Source organism: Meleagris gallopavo, chromosome 11 (assembly GCF_905368555.1).
Source record: "Meleagris gallopavo chromosome 11, MGAL_WU_HG_1.1, whole genome shotgun sequence".
Taxonomy (NCBI): Eukaryota; Metazoa; Chordata; class Aves; order Galliformes; family Phasianidae; genus Meleagris; species Meleagris gallopavo.
Genome location: NC_139414.1, coordinates 916,653 through 934,578, shown reverse-complemented (window position 1 = coordinate 934,578; position 17,926 = coordinate 916,653). Strand labels below are relative to the sequence as shown.

The following is a 17,926-nucleotide window of genomic DNA, read 5'->3' as shown; positions in this document are numbered from 1 at the left end:
GCTTGAAAGAGAAAGGCATTTTTTCCTTCAGTATTAGGAGGGTTTCCATGCTACTGTTCTGTGTCCATAAGTTCATCTACAACTGTACAGTAAGAGTCCTCAGTCCTTTCGCAGGGTCCCTCATCACTGTACGTTGACTATGAGCCGAGGCCTGAGACCAGGACCTGGCAGAAGGGTAAGGTCTTTTGGCAGAGCTTTTCCCATGGCAGAGCAAGGAGCTGGGAGCTGGGGTGGAGGCAAACTGCTGCCAACTATGACAAAAATTGTTCTCAGAGATGCTGAAAGCCTCAGAACTTCCCGTTTCCAAGGGAACACCATCACACTGAGAACCATTAGACAGCTACTATCTTATTTCAATTACAAATCAGACTCTGGCTGCTGCCTAAGCAGCACTGGTAAACCAGCAAAACACAACCGTTTATGTAAAGTGCTTGGAGTTCTTCACAGAAGAATAAATGATGAGGCTGAATAAGACTGTGTATGGATTTGGAACTACAAAGCTGAAGATTAGCTGGCATCTTGTGTAGATTTCAGTGGGTATTAATGCTGGGCGTACAGTGAAAGACATCTCCTCAGACTCTCCTGTAGCACAATAAATTTGTTCCAAAAATAATTCATGAAAGGAAACACTTCTGCAGTGCTACAAGCAACAGTGCAAGTCATGGGGAACAGAGGCCTCTCATACATTTACAACAAGAGAGAATTATTCCACTTTTGCTTTTCCTAAATCAAAATCTTTTTTGGCCTGATAGTGTATTTGAGATTTCTAACATGGGATCCGACCAGAACCACCTTTCAGTTTTATTTTTGAAACTTCAGAATTAAGCAGGCTTTAACTTTAGATCAAGCATCTCATCTAGCAATAACTTCTTCTGGCCTGACTTTGTGTAAAAGATGGTCCTTAATAGATAGCAAAGGCCAATGGTAAGAGGGAAAACTCACATATGAAATAAAAAATATATCTACCAGGTAACATTTAAACACAGGAAGTTCAGCACAGATTTTAGGGAGTCGACATTACTGGGAGCATACGAATCCAAATTTGATGTTTTTCTGATTTTAGCCACACATTTTTGAGCAAAATGTTATATTACAAAAGCAGTACAACTAAGTAATTAAGTAATTAAAATGGTTTTCAAAGCCACTCATCTAAAATATCTTTGGCAAGAAAAATTATATTTATGTGAATGTTAATAAGATCTAAGATATTTCAATATGTAAACACTGCATCCCTAGGCACCTCAGGAAATCTGCAATATGGAAAGGAAAAATGGGGCAGCAGGGAGGTATGCTGGGCAAACACACTGCAGCCAACTATCTTTATTTGGTTGCACATTGCTTTCCCAAAAGAAAACTGGTATGAGCATGGTACAACACCAGGAAAGGTACCAAAGATGTGAGTTATCTGTACAGCAATTTGCCAGGGGGTGGAAGCAAACCTACATGATGCCTGGCATTGCACAGGTCCTGAGTGCAGGATGTGGAGCTGTGCCCAGCTCTGGGAGCCAGGTGCCCCAAGGCATCCCCTGGGCTGTCAGCAGCCTTACAGCACACCCAGCGTGAGCTGGCAGCCCCCATGCAGCCCACCCAATGCAGTGCAATGCACCCTGTGCAACCCAGAGGTAGGAACACACTTACTGTGACAATTACTATGAACGGTCAGTTCACACAGCTTCCATTATATGGCGTGGGAATGGATGTAAATTAGCCCTTTCATCCCAAACACTTCCATATTGACCTCAACATCCTCTGTTTCCCCACTGACGCAGAGGAAGGTTCGATTACATTCAGAAGTCTATGCTAGGAACCAGCTACAGAACAACACAGAAACCATCAGTCCCATGGGATCTCTGTCCGTCACCTTTCAACTTAATAGCAACACAGTGACAGGAAAAACACATAAATCTGATGCTGATGCCCCTGCTAAATAGTCTCAGCAATGAGCCCTGATTCATGTGCAGAGGCTTGCTGAACAGTTGTGTGTGTCCAGACTCCATAATTAGACTTTCATACAGATATTTGCTCCTCTCAGACACTGCCTCTTCCCACACATCAAGCATGAATGACCACAGAACACAGCTGCAACGTAGGCACTCTGGCAGCAGACGTGCACGTGCACTGACTTACATTTTTGTCTGCATCCGTTCCTCTGGGTCACTGTGATCTGTTGCAGTTCCTTCACTAGGATTCAGAAGTGCTTTTTGGCTGACCACAGCCAGCCCTTTTTCTTCCCCTTGTATCCCATCTGTGCTCTGATTTAGGGCAATCGTGATTCTGCCTGCGTGTATCAGAAAGCGGTACGACAAGCAGTTGGATGCATCCCAAGAGCACTGAGTTTGTGAAGCAATGAGCAAAACAAATCCACAGATGAGAAGGTTGTTTAACTGATTCCATATCTTTACGAGCTTTGAATATTTTGTATGTTTTGGTGGGTTGCTTTTTTTGTTTGTTTTATTTTGTTTTTCCCCCACAGTAAATAACCAAATAATCTAATCTTTTTACAGTGTTACAGCTTGGCACTGCATTTATTTTCCCCTTTGTATATAACTAATGGCTTGGGAGTATTAGTGAAAGAGATTTATTACTGAGACAAAAAAATCCTGCTTGACGTCACAGACTGATTTTCAACCCTACTTATTCATTATTTAAGATTTACTGAAATATTTTTCATAGAAAATGGAGTGTATTCTAGCACATCACTTTGATTTAAAAAAAAAAAAAAAAAAACTAATACAAAAACATCAGTAGCCAAACTTTAAATCTCTTGGGTTTGGGTTTTAAAACAAATAAGGAACACTATCAGTGAAGAAATAAATTCTAAACTCGCCTGTCACATCTTCCACCTGACTGGAGGGTGAGATGAGGATGTCCATACTTGGCTCCGTCAAGAGCTGTACAGCTGCATTATGAACTGAAGCTGGCACCCATGTTCTTTCAGTTCTTACGTCGGTATTAAAAGGAAATGTTTCAAATAAGCTGTCCACAGTCCTCAGCACAACACTTTCTAAGTCTTCTTTCTAAGGCTTCTGTTGACATTCATTGGGCTTGTCAAGGCCCCTCTGGATAGCAGTCCTGCCCTCAAGCACATCAGCCAACTGTCACCTCTCCCAGTGCACTTTGTCATCTCCTCCACACTGGGGATAAAGGTGCTGAACAGGACCAGTGCTGGGGCAGACCTTACTCTTGGTCTCCAGGCAGAGTGTTGCTAACTAATCACCTCTGAACCTGTCCAGTCAACTACTTTTTACCCTGGATTGTTCAGTCATGCAGACCATAACATATTCACTTGGATACAAAAGTATTTTGAGAGATGGCATCGAAAGTCTTGTTAATGTGAGAGAATCATTTGTAGGGCTACAAATCTTTTCATTTTATCACAAGGCGGCAATCAGGTGAGCCAGATATCATTTACCTATGGCAAACCCATGCTGACAACTTCCAGTCATCGTAAATGCACTTCCAGGAGAATTGGTCCATGATTTTCACCTGAACCTGGAGAAGGTTGATCAGCTAGCAGATCTGTGAATTGGTGGAGGTTTTTTCTGGCTTCTTTACGTGTTCCATATTCCCTTTCTTCTAGTTGACAAGAAACTCCACTGATCCCAATGGATTGTGAGGTATGAAGAGAGGGGACTTGCAAGGACATGCACTTCTGGTATAGCCCAGAGCATGGGCATGTATGGCTATGTCCTCCCAAGTAGCTTCTTGGTCATCTCAGGTTGGATATTGGGAACAAATTCTTCTTAGAAAGAGTGGTCAAACAGTGGCACAGTTTGCCGAGGGAAGTGGTGGAGTCACCATCCTTAGAGGTGTTCAGGATACACGCAGATGTGGCACCAAAGGACAAGGTTTAGTGGGCATGGTAGGGATGAGTTGATGGTTGATCTTAGTGGTCTTTTCCAGCCTTAGTGATTCTGCAATTCTATAAAGTGTTTAGACCATAAACTCAGCAAGAATACTGAGAAAGGAATGCAAATTTTTTAAAAATGTTTTTGACAGAGCCGAAGAGTGTGACTCAGTTTCCCTTCAGTCTCCTTGGGAGCTAAAAAAACCCTGGCTCAAAATCTGAGCAATAAAATAGACTCGAGTCCCACACTCACAGCACCACCACAATGAGCCCTTCATTAGCCAGCACTTCCGCAGACTATTAAAGGAGAGGAGGGTTTACCAAACAGCTAATCCTCAGTAATGAAAGGTTTCCAACAAAGCCCTCCTTCCAGGGAGTCTGGGCACTTTCACATTAGCACGAAGTGAATAGATAGAGTGGTTCAGGAATCCTGCCAAACAGTAGCTCATGCCCTGAAAACAAAGACCTGCAGTCTTTAGGGAGATAAAGAAAAAACAGTAGTGTTTTGAGTTATTTCTTGTCATCATAGTTACTTTCTTCTTCACTTTCTTTCATGCTATTTCCTGAGCAGTCTTCCATCTATGAAATGTATGCATGTTTGTCTTTTAGATTTCATTCACACCTATAAATCAGTTTTTGCACTGCCTTACCCCATTATCCACACGAGACAGAGGTTTCCTCTCTGCCCAGGCCATGTTCCCCCTGGACATATACCATGTTTATTACTATCAGCCCCCAAGGAACAGTGAGACCACTGACTACTACACATTCATTTCCCTGGGGCTTTGCTTTGGTGTTTAGCAGACTGACAACTGGATCTTTTCCATTTGGGTTTTATTTTAAGAAGACTTTGTTTAGTCAGAACCATTTAAGATCCAAGGGTGGGGTTTTTTGTGTGTTTGGTTTTTTTTTGTTGTTGGTTTTTTTAGGATTTGTAAAGGCAATACATGTTCTTCAGAACTGAGTAGAGAATGTCAGAATTAACATCAAAACATAGATGATCCTCGTGGAAGCTATGCTAAGGCACGCGGAAGATAGGAAGGCAATATGGGAGAACAGCATGGCTTCACGAAGGGCAAATCCTGTGTGACTAACATAGTGGCCTCTGAATCAATGGACAAGAGAAGAGCCACTGATATCATCTGTCTCAACTTCAGTAAGACCATTGACACAGTACCTCACAGCATCCTTCTCTCCAAATTGGAAAGATAAGGATTTGATGGGTGGACTCTTCAATGAACGAAGAACTGGCTGCAGGATTGAGTTCAGATGGTGGTGGTCAATGGCTCAATGTCTGGATGGAGATCAGTGATGAGTGGTGCCTCCAGGGTGCTGGGACTGATACTCTTCATCAGTGGCATTGACAGTGGGGTCAAGAGCACCCTCAACCAGTTTGCTGATGACACCAAGCTGTGGGGTGCATTTGACACACCAGAGGGATGGGACACCATCCAGAGGAACACAGACAAGCTGAGCAGTGGGTCCAGGTGAACCTCATGATGTTCGACAAATCCAAGTACACCTGGTTTGAGGCAACCCTCGCTACCAATACAAGCTGGGGATTGAGTGCAGCCCTGTCAAAGATAACCTGGGTTGCACTGGTGGGTGGCAGCTGGACATAAGCCAGTAATGTGCCCTCACAGCCCAGAAAGCCAACCTCATCTTGGGCTGCATCAAAAACAGTGTGGCCAGCAGGTCTGGGAGGTGGTCCTGCCCCTTTCTTCTGTGCTGTGAGGTCTCACCTGGAGCACTGCGTCCAGATGTGGGGTCCTCAGCACAGGAGAGACATGGAGCTGCTGGAGCACATCCAGAGGAGGGCCATAAAAATGATCCCAGGGATGGAACACCTCTCCTACAGGACAGGCTGAGAGCTGGGGCTGTGCAGATGGAGAAGAGAAGGCTGTGGGGAGAGCTGAGGGCAGTCTGTCAGTATCTAAAGGGGAGTGACAGGAAAGAAGGGGACAGACTCTTCAGTGGAGTCTGTGATGACAGAGCAAGGGAAAATGGCTTCAAGCTTAAAGAGATTTAGGTTAGATAAAAGGAAGAAGTCTTTTATAGTGAGGGTGGTGAGGCACTGGCACAGGTTGCCCAGAGATGTGGTGGATGCCCCATCCATGGAGACTTTCAAGGTCAGGCTGGAGGGGCCTCTGAGCACCTGATGGAGCTGTGGGTGTCCCTGATCATTGCAGAGGAGCTGGATTAGATGACCTTTAAATGTCTCTTCCAACTCTGAGGATCCTATGATCCTATAGCAAAGAAAGGTCACAGCTCTCGTCTTATGTGTCTGGCAAGCAGATGAAGGCAGCCTGTGGGAGGACGATAGCAGAGCAAGGCTGACACCTGATGGTTCCAGCCTGCGAGGACGACGCTCTCGTTGCTCTGCGGATAGAAACGCCGCCCGGAGCCGCTGAGGGACGCGGCCGCCAGGAGGCAGCGCCCGCCGTTCCGTCCCGTGGCTCCGGGCGGGGAGCGGGGCAGGGCGGGCCTGTTTCAGTGCCTGGGGGACAAAATGCGTGTCAAACCTCCTCGTTTGGAATAACATCGCACTAAGGCACAGCGATCTGCAGTTAAAGGGCAGCAATAAAATGTGCTTGAAAACCCCGGGCCCTGAAGGCCTTTGAGCTCACACGAGGCCCTGGGGGTTTCGTGCCCAGCCACCAAGCGCAGAGCGGTGCTGGCACTGAGGGAGGTCGTGCTGGAACCACCGCCAGCCTGGGAGGACACCACTTGTGACAGCCTGCTTCTGTGGCAGTCTGTCGGCTCCTGGGCTGAACCTGACCCACCACCTTGTTGCATAGCGCCTACACTTCAAGCTGGATGTTGGCTGCACCCCCTCCTTCTTGGTTGTTCCACAGAAGGATAGGGTCCGCTCGGTTGGAAAGGAGCTTCAGGATTCATCAAGCCCAACCGTGCCACAGCAACATGTCTCTTAACACCTCCTGCAATGGGGATTCCACTACTCCCCTGGGCAACCAGTTCCAATGCTCGAGACTTCTTGGTTGTGCCTTAGCACAGGTGGTTGCAGGGAGCAATAAGGTCCTTCCTCTGTCCCCTCTCCTCCAGACTGACCCATCTGCTTTCCTCACCTTACTCAGAAGCCATGTGTTCTGGTCCTTTCACCTGCTGCACTGCTTTTCTCCACACATACTCAAGCATTCTTGAAGTGAGCAGCCCAAAACTGAACACAGTCTCAGCAGATTTCCTACGTCTGAGTAAATCACGCAAATGTAATCCCCCAGAGCAAACAGAAACCCCCACACTCCTAGCATGCTCTGTTATTGCCCTCTATCCCACAAATGTGAAACAAGATAGCTCCACTGTGAAGTTGCTCCTGTCACAAAAAGTTACCCTCTGAGTAAAATTCAGGACTAGAGACTCCTGCCAGTCAAATTAGTACATCTTAAATCATCTTGTAAACCTGGAGAGTAAAACAAGAAAAAGGGAGCTTAGATTTACTTGCTGAGATTTCATAATTAGCCTCCAAAAATTGTCACAATAAACTAACTGAACCAAAGAAATTACATCATTTTCTCTTTTGGACTAAATGAACAGACAATCCTCCAATGAACAAATCCTGCACTTGGCAGGCTAGCACAGTGCATTCTCCAGTCTTGACAGATATTGTAGATAATGGTCTCTTTTTTTGCTCAGCTCCACTGTCGTAATGTTGAAAGAGTCTTAACACATTTATCTTTTAGTAACAATATAAAGCTCAACTGTAACAGAGGCTTTGCATCAATGCACGATCTCTGTCCTGTATTTTCCTTTCCCCGAAAGCTAGAACTGATAATTTCCTACAGATATTTGTCCCTCAATACACCCTCAAATTCACCACATTAGCCATGTTTTCCTCTACGCTACTTATTGTTACAATAAACACTGTAAAAAAAATTTAAAAAATTTTTAAAAAAGCAGAGAACGTATTTGTAGCAATCTGACTGCAAGCAAGCAAATGTTACTTGGAATGTATGTTTTAATGCTTCATCTTCCAAGGTTTCAGCTCAGTCATTTGTTATTATAATTTGAAGTATCTTAAATACTTTCACATATATGTTATGTTGAGTCCAAAGACTCACAGAATGTCCCCTCAAGAAAATATGGTAAAGATAATAATCTAATAGCTATGTTTTTTTCCTAAAAAAAAAAATACATATATAACTGGCAGAACACAAATCTTAATTATGATCCTGAATCTGTAATATGAGTCTAGAGAGGAAATTGCAAATGAATATGAAAGCATTCATCAATTTCACGTGGGAGATTTCAAATATTCCATTTTTCATTGCTTTCTTTTCTCTGAACATAAATAATATGCCAATTTTAGTTTTATTTTAAAGAGAGACTGAAGCTAATAATCTTGAGTCACTTGAGTAACAAGTAGATTAGCCTGGGTTTGAGTAAATATAAAAAGTAAATAATTACAGGAAATAATAGTGTGGATTGCTTTCAGCCTTTGGACTTCATTCATTCCTAAAATAAAGGATAGATATTAGGTGAAGGTTAGGTATTAGCATTCAGTGCCTTGCACTATCTCAGGCTTTCCAAATGACTTTAAGCAAATTATTTTCTGCATCCACCCCTCATTCTCCTTTTGCTACATCACGGATACACTGGAAGACTGAATCCATGGAGAAGGTACTCAAACACCATGGTGACAACTTCTGTACAAAGAATGGGAAAAGTCTGGGCATATTACAAGGAAAAGATAATGAATTGTGTCCTGACTCTCTGTAAACCATGTGTTCTTCTCACAGCTCTTCCTCTCTAAGCTCTTTTGGTTTCATTCTTTACCATAAAAAAAATTAAAATCTTGTTTTCCTTCTCTTTTCCTTCATTTCAAAGGACATAGTCATTACAAGTGCTTCCTTATAAGTTAGCACAAGTTACCAGAAAGCTGATGATGAGAGCAAGTGTCTGGGAAGATTAATTGTTGTGGGGACAGATTCAGCTGTCATGCACTAACAAACCTATCACAGTGTACTCTTCCTAAAACCACCTTTGAAGTACCAGAATGCAAGCAAGTTCTAACTGCAGACAAATTAATCCAGATTCTGTCTTTGCTTTCAAAGCCTGCACAGACAGCAAACAGAATAGCCAGCATTCTACTTCATCTGCTCAGGGGAAAATACTTGGCACAGCTTCAGCATGGAAAGCAGCAGAGAATTATAGCACCTTTACTGTCATAACTTAGGTAATAAACACACAAGGCAGATTACTTAACAGGTCTTTTTACTTGCATTTAATCAAGGACTGAAAAAACACTAGAATATGCTACTTAGTTGTGCAGGCTAAGAGCTCACTTCTATGTAATAGAAGTCTGCTCTGTTTGCAGTGTGAAATGCTGATTTTTGCACAAAGAGCTCACCAGCCCTCTGCCTGGGGACAAGGATCACTGAAGGTACTTTCTGGGCTGTTAACTTAATGGTAAGTACACAGCAGAGTCTGAACTTGCATACCTGATGCTGAAGTCTGCATAGCCTGCCATACAGTTCTGGATGCTGGAGTTTAATTTCTTCCAGACAGTGTTATATTCAGTTCATGGAGTCCCCTAATAAAACGCTGTCCACAAGTGTTCAGTGATCGCTGCCATCTCCTGTTTGAGCAGACTGACTGGTTCAGACCAAAGCAGTCTGAGAAGTCTGTAGATGTTATAGACATAAAGTAGCTCTAAGAATCTGCATAGCCCCCAAAATGGGCTATTGCTTCGTATCTGTGTCCATCAAGGGATTTTTAAAGGTACACGAATAACACTCTCAACAAAAGCCTTGATCTTTCAAAACTTTATTCTGCACTCATGAATTCCAAAGGACATTTCTTTTGCCATATTTGCAAATATAAGAACATTGACATATCACCTGTGGAAATCAATCCACAATGCCTATTTTGACCGCATGACAACACTGATGCATGATTTTACAACTAAAAAAAGCCATTATACAGATGATTTCTGTAACCTCCTTTCTGCATTTGCTGCCAAGCCAGGAACACGTAATCTTTCTCCACTAAAAAACATCCTCAAATTTGATGCAGACTCTTCATAATCAATATAACACACACTCAGAACATCTTTCAGTCTCACATGCATAAAATTCTGGGTTTTTTTGTTGTTTTTTTACACTTCTTTCTTCAAATTCTATGTAGCTATTGACATGTCCAGAGCACTGCCTTTTTCTTTTAATATAAAACATGGCAGTAGTTTAGTTTTACCTGAAGGAGACTATCTGGAGCGTACTGGAGTAAGGTTAGCCAGCAATATTAACTAGATAAGACTTAGGTTTACCTCATATTAGTGAAGGTAAAGCTAGCCAAGTGAAATGCACTACTGACAGTTAGATGGTCTCTCTTTAAGAGAAACATCGCTTAAAATTCAGAGTTCTTCTTGCTAATTAGGTCTAATGAATGCGTTTAATGTATGATGCAAATTCTATCGTCAGATCGTAAACAGAATCAATGGTGCTGAATACTTTGTTTAATTCACTGAACATTAGGACAGTCTACAGCTGAAACTGTGTGTTTGCCTTGTTCTATGAACTACAGTATATTTAATATATTATTCATATGAAATCTTTTCTGTTACTTTAAATGTCATTTTGCAGCCAGAAGGCATAATCTGCATAATAAAAATCTCGATGGAAAAATGTCTGCACCGGTTAGATTTCACTTGCCAAACACACAAGATGGCTTTGGAGGCATTTCACATCTCTTAGGAGATTTCTCATACAGTATTTCACCAAGAGCTTGCTGCTTTTTAGCCCACTGGCTGTCACTGCACCCCTGAGAGCACACTGCATCCCTAACACCCAACCACATCCCAAAGCACTGCACCCTGGAAGACTCCGCCAGTTTGTCAGCAGCAGATTTGTTGGCAAATGATGTGAACTGTTGGGGTTCAAACATGTTAACTTCCTTTACTCCATGTGCTGCATTAGCAAGAAACATTCAATTCAGGTTTTCCCTCTAGGACTTTTCACTGATGTGATTACTACAGGCTAATGTCAGTAAAAATGGGCCAGGAAGAATTCCCCTTAGTAGAGGAAAGGGAATGTAATGCTATTCTTTAAGATATACTTAATACACTGGTAACGTTCTCTGGCCAAGGCATAATATGAGTCTTTCTCCTCATCCTCTGAATATATCTCAGGTATATTAATGACAGCTGAAAGCTAAATTGGAAGTACAAGAAAGATCAGAATGATATCTGTTCCAAGCTTATTATGCAACTGTATCTCAGGGATCCCGTCCCTCAAATAGCAACACAGCCTTTTTGCTGAAAATAGCCATGGGCTATTTAATAGCCACGGGCTGACAACTGAAACCGGAAAGAAAACACTTCCTGACAACCAGGAAGGCATTTGGAGCCACTCTTCTGCCGTGCCAGGAGCAGCTCCCTCTCCATCAGAGGAGAAATTGTCTCTCCATTGTCCACTTCTACTTTAACTACTGATTTAGGCTTCACCAAACTTCACTGGCAGTCAGATCACACATGCCTCTGTCAGGAAGACAGGGAGCTGACAGGAAAGCTCCTCAATGAAACAAATCCCAGTTCACCATTTTCCTGCCATCATCTCTCAGATACGTGCTAATCATTGGACAAGATCAGATTGCTGGCAGTGGTCACAGAGCTGGCTCTCAACCAGCCCCTGGAGACCAGGGCTAAACCACCAGTACCTGACATGTTGCAGACCTCTCTGCAACATGTACCAAGGCACAGCAGTGCCAGGTGCTAACCAGGTCTGACCTACGTTTGTTCTAGAGTGAATGCCACCATCTTCCACAGGAGACATGAAATCATAGAATGGCTTGGCTTGGAAGGGATCTCAAGGATCATCAAGCTCCAACCCCCGTGATGCATACAGGCCCACCAAGCTCCATACTTAATACAAGATCACCCTGTCCAGGGCCCCATGCAACCTGGCCTTGAACACCTCCAAGGGATGGGGCATCCACAACCTCTCCAGGCAGCCTGTTCCAGCACCTCATCACTTTCTTGGAAAAGCCCCACAGCAAGAACATATTTCTGGCTTTCAGTTCCCTGGAACTTTTCTAGTTCCCTAGTGCTTTGCACAAAACTAGGCAGCAAGTCTGCTTGTCCTTGGAGATCCTCACCCAGTGGTAAGGGCAGGAGAAGAAAAGGTGTCCACTTTCAATGCAGCAATTACTTCAGATTCAAGCCAAGAGACAAGCAGGGTAAAGGTTGGGAGCTATTGCCTTTCAGCTTCCTTATTACAGACAGAATGTTAGGTACTCAATTAGTGCCCACCAAAACAGGCTCAGTTCTTCTGCTGGAGGAGTCACTCCATACCTGCAGTCACAGCACAGCATAGTTTCTGCTCTTTGCAGAGATACTACCTCAAACTGACTAGTTTAGTGGAGATGAGCATTGTGTGCTTTACCAACCACCTTTCTTACACACATATCTCTTAGTTCCAGCTGTCTCTTCCACACTCGAGACTTAAACCTTGCATTTTTCACATGTAATCTGTGCTGTGATTGTTAGTGCCGTATTTACAATGAAGTATGGAACTCTAACTAACCAAAACAATTGTTCAAGTAGGTCTTTTGTATCCATCCACGTATCAGGCATCTATACTACCACTGGGAATAAATGCGTGTTTATCTCACAGTTCTCTGTTGACTTATTACAGTACTGGTGACTTAGTATGCCCATATTCGCATTTAAAAGCAGATAGTCAGCTATGATTTTTGCCAGACTGACTGCAGGGTGAGGGGCAGGTATTGTTCCATGCAAACCAGCTCACTGGCCTGTATTAGAGAAAGGGAATTTACTGTGCAGTGCATGTGGGTATAATCTGAGTGTAGCATGTCAGATGAGGGCTTGCACCGTGTTTTCGTTTCCCCATGAGCCTCCCGGTCTATTTGCATGCGAATGGCATGGAACATAAAGCCACAGCTCTCCTCTGCTGTGCCGGAGGTCAGAAAGGTCAGCTACAGCTGTGTAAAAGATGTGGGTTTTCCCTCTTGCCACAGGAGACCAAATCTCATTGTAACTAATACAACCTGCTTAACTCAACTACAACAAATACCCTGAGGGCCACGGTTTACAGTCATTAGGAAAGTCGCTGAAATTAAAAGTACAACGTTGATACACACAATAACCTGGCAGTGGAGAAATAACCTACTTTCCAAGCACTTTTGACATCTGAAGACAAACTATTCACATTCTGAAGTGGAACCTCATTTCCATCCCAGCACTCTCTCCTCATGGGAGCTTGGGGGAAGGGAGCTAAAGGGAAAAGGCTGAAAAATGACACTCACACAGGAGGAGCAACCTTCCAGAGATAATCAATGGCTCTGTAATGAGGAGAGGACGCTGCTGAATATTGATTAGCTAGTGCTGGCAAGACTCTGCTCTGGGGAGTCAACCCTTTGCCAGCTGCCTTGAACACAAAGGAGGCCTCAGCAAAAGGCAAATTGTAAATGGCAGGTTTTATATGAGAGGCTCTATTCAGGCCCTCAGTAAAGGAAAAAAACATGTATAGCCACAGCACTAGCAAGCACAAAGCATCAGCAGTCCTGGTAGCTTCTGCTATTAAAGCAGTTCTATGAGTTGCCATCCCAGGTATGCCCTAATAAACTTGTTTTAAAGATTTCCATTTCCAAATATGGCTGATTCTACGAGTTGCCACCAGTTCCTCTTCCCTAAAGTTTCCAGAAAATGGGGCGTTTCAACAGATATCCACACATAGCAGCTTTGTCTAACGTTGCACCTCAGAACACGCAGGGTATATTTACACATTTCAAGTAATACTGTATGCTGATACCTAGGCCAGCTCTAAGCAGATTTCATACACCTAAAGCATCACAGCTGCGTGTTAGTACATTGTCACTGCTTTCCATTGTTCCTGACTCATTCATAAGTTAGATTTTAGGATTTCAGTATCTTTTTTTTCCTGTAGGTGGTTAGATATTAAGTTTTTGATTACAGGCATCTGTAGAGAAGCACAGAACTGCTTACCGCTGAGGAAATTAGCCATTAGTGACTAAAAAGTTATCCTACCTTTTCGGAAGCAGAGAGTCTTTTCTCACAGGCTTTCTGTGGAAAGAGAAATTGTGATAGTCAGGGGAAAGAGATCTGGCAACCAAATTCTTTAAAAAAGAAGGAGAAAAAGAAGGAAAGAAAGAAGTTCCAGTTCCTGCCTGGTGTAACTCATCTGACTTCAACGGGGCTGTCCCAGGATAGACTCGTCCCTCTGTCTTTGCCAAAAAGAGAACAGCAGGAGCCAGCCAAAGGCATCTGCTTTTGCATTTCCTCACTGAATCTGTTCATTATGCTCTCATGATAGAGAAGCTGTAAATAAAGGCGCTTCATGATGTTGCATTGTGCTATCCATAATTACAGTGTATTCGCTTCATCAGTATACATGCTTCAGGGCACACTGCAAAAGCTTTTTATGTATTCAGGACTCTCTCTGGGAGGGTGGGTTAAAAGAAGAGGGGGGAAAGCCAGCAGTTAGAAAAATGGAGTCTAGCAGTTACCTAGAAAGGAGCTCAGCATAAGAGGGAGGGAGGAGGAGGCTTTGCAGACCACACTGCAAAAAGGCAATGCTAGAAATCCATGCCTAGCAGCACCCTAATTAGACTGCATGCTCAAATCCCTTCACTTACCCTTTCTCTTTAAGATTACCAGCTCTAAGAGAATAATCATGTTTATATGGTTCTACCACATTGAAACTTCAATCTGGATGTGGACACCAAAGAACTTTTCTAACACGAGACTTTGAGTTTGGAAGCTCTCTGAGGCTAACTTTACGTAGCCATCAAGTGCGCAATTCTCCAGCAGGAGAATTCATTCAGGAAGATCCCAGAATGTCCTGACGTGTGCTTGGACTTCAGAGTGATGCAAGTAAGGCATAACTCCCTTCCTTGGAATTAACATTAGAAAAAGCTAAGGTGAGATCAGAAGCAAATCCTGAATTCTATAACGCTTAGAAGATAAGCTTGAAGTGATTGGCAGAGCGTGGTGCAATTTGTTGTGCTTCCATGAAGAAATTCTGTTTATCCTGCAAACATTTACTGCTCCCAATAATACTCTCAGTTTGGATGCAATAAAACCCTGTGGGAATATAGGACTTCTGGTGAGAGCTTTGCTTTCACAGGTTCAGAACATGCCAACACATTCACCTGTGTAACCTACATCCTGTAGAGATGTATCTGTGTTTGAAAAGAACATGGAAAAAATCCTGGGGCGTGGGCTGGGGAAGGAAGCATTTGAGGGCTGAAAGCAGAAATTGGTCTGAGAAGAGAAGCACTGACAGAAGTAGCAAACAAGGATAAAGGCAGGAACTGGTGGGAAAGGAGGTTTGTGGCAGATTTTCCCCTCATGTTAGCTGCATGCACGCATAACTAACTCTGCTACAAAAATCACACACCTAGGTTATCTGTTTTTTTATGAGAAGCAGTTCTCAGGGTTACGCAGCCCAAGTAAAAGGCACTATTCGAATTGAAGAGATTACATTATGTGATCTGTATCAAAATACACTATAAAAAAGGCACTGAACAATGTTAAATTGTTTGAAGAGTTAGATTTTGCTGTGGACTGCAGAACAAAGCAGCTTCAAAGTGTATACAAGGCAGCATTTGGGTAGCTTAACAGCAGTCTGGAAGATTTCTTATCTGTGCAATCTCACTTAAAACAATAACAACAAAAAATATCCACAAACGAAGTTGTCTCCTGTTGTTAACATCTTTAGCAGAGAAGTAGTTGACAAGTGGAACAATTCAGACAGGTAGTTATTTTCTGTACACTGGTCTCATAAAAGTAGATGCTGACAGGCTTGCATTACTTGAGAGGTGTTTGCAAATCAGTCCTTACATGTAAACAGTGCTGCACATTCCACTAGGAAGAACTGGGTGTTTCCTTATTCACTGCCCGAGTGACAATAGACATGAAATACTGGGGAGCAGTCAGTGACAACAGTACTGAAGTGATAAGAAAAGGAACTTCTCCATTTCATACCAGAAAATCAGTGCTAAAAGCTGCCCTATCTGGGTCCCAGGGCTTAGCATCTAACACAGAGAGTATTTCCCAGGAATGCCCAACCAGAAGCTGAATGGGAAGAAAGCAATTACATGCCATCCCTTTAAGTTCTGAAGGGCAAAAGTGTCCAGGAAGGCTGGACATTCCCCAAGAAGGAAATCTTTCAGGATCTGGACTGCAATGAAGGTTGAAATACAAAGCTGCGTGCAGATGAAAGTGCTGTGATTCAAGTGGCTTGGGATCAAACCCAACCCGATTTGCACCCAAAACCGCATACCATTTCAGGCTTGTTTGAAACTTGGCCAACTATTGCTGAAAGGTTCACAAACTTCACTGCACTTGCCCTGAACTTTGCATTGGAAATGAAGGAGTAAAATAAAACTCTAATGTTGAAAGCTTTGCCCTTTTTTTTGGTACTTTGCCTACTCTGATGCCTTACAGAAAAATAACGGTATACTGTTCTGCCTGAGCAGTGATCCCAAACCCCTTTCCTTATGTGCATTTTCCCAGATATCTTTTCCTGTATGTCTGAGGACTTCCCTCACTCATCAGCCTCACTGAATCTATGATCTTTAAGATGAGGAAGAACTCCTGGCTACAGAAACACTGTGGGTTATGCGCACTTCTTTCACTCACAGGAGGAAAATTCTCCTGTGATCCCCAAAGCTTACTTAACCGATTAAAGATAATGCAGTCTTAGAAGTCTTCTAAAAACAAATGAAAAAATTTACCAAAAAAGTTGTTATATAGAAGAACTTTGCATATTGATGATGGTCCTGTCAGTGGCACTACTCCCAAGACTGGATTCGCAAATTCTACTGGGTGTATTTATTTATTGCTTTTTTATACATATAAAGCCCTTTGCAATTCAGCATAAGTCATGACTTGAACCTAACCAATATCACTGGCCCCACTGTTCTTCTGTAAGAATTCCTGTTCTTCCTGATGCAGTACCTCCCTTCCATTGTAAGAACTATTTTTGAAGTAATCACTTAACACCTCTGTGTTCAAATTAACACTGCAGACCTGGGAACTTTAAGACAAACTGTAAAACATTTTGTTGAGAGTAGAAGAGGATGAACCATTTGTCACCATATGCAACTCTTGAAACTCAAACTATTTAAACAGCATTCAATTTAAAGTAAAAATCAATTTATCCTTGCCAGTGAAGCTTACTACAACTTCTAGAATATCCATTTTGTTCCCTGCTCATTTTTCCCTGTTCTAATTGTGGGCTCTTTTTTGATATACCTCCCTATTTCTTTATTTTACAAAGATTACCATTTCTGTAGAGACAGAATTAAACCATCTCAAAGATCCATTTGTCATCTGAAATCCGGGAAGGAAACTCTCTAGCTCCAGTGTGGTGTTAGAAAGTAGCATTCCTTTATTCCTCACGATGCACACCGGGTAACTCGACAAGCGAGCGCACACTCTCAGAGTTCAGGTTCTACATTTATACAGTTGAGACATACAAAGGCAGTACTTTGGCATACATATTTACTCTTTTTCAATGTCTCATAAATATGTGACAATGGCCCTTTGGGCAGGCTCAGTGGTATTCAGGGTGGTCCAGTGCTTTCCTACTTCTTCCCCTTTTTTCACCATCAGCTTCATCACTGAACCCTTTGACTCACCCTCATTCACTTTTCCCCAGTTTGAAAGATTTCCGTTGCTTGTTAGGCCATAATGAACCACTTTTTAAAAACAACGTATGTGGAATCCGAGGAAAATGTCCTTGCATGTTTTGAGGCAAAAAATAAAAGTATTCTACTGTGACTCCAGTACTTCTCATGAGGCAAAATCATTGAGGCAGAAGATAAAAAGTATGCTATTATGTCCCCAGTGCAAAATTATTGAGGAAAAACAAGACTGAAATGGAAAGTTTTAGAACTATCACTTATGGACTCCTTTTGCTAAACTAATATATTGGTTCCTAACCTAATGTACTAATCCCTATTGCTAAGCAAACCAACCTATATCACATTTACAGGAAACTCGCTGATAGTGTGAAAATGAAAAAAACATTAAAAGCCAAAGAGTTGTGAAAGCTTCTCAGCAATGGCTACAATTTTTCAGGT

General features: G+C 42.7%; 1 protein-coding gene across 1 annotated transcript in view; it reads right to left on the bottom strand.

Annotated features, from left to right (window-relative positions):
* Positions 1 to 14,513, bottom strand: part of ARHGEF4 (Rho guanine nucleotide exchange factor 4) — a 199,267-nt gene extending 184,754 nt beyond the window's left edge. Inside the window, exons 1-2 of the mRNA XM_085233195.1 lie at positions 14,493 to 14,513; positions 13,866 to 13,901 (exon numbers count right to left, since the gene is read on the bottom strand). Of these exons, the coding sequence (XP_085089321.1) occupies positions 13,866 to 13,901; positions 14,493 to 14,513 (57 nt within the window). The remainder of the gene's footprint in view (positions 1 to 13,865; positions 13,902 to 14,492) is intronic.
* Between the last annotated feature and the right edge of the window lie 3,413 nt (positions 14,514 to 17,926).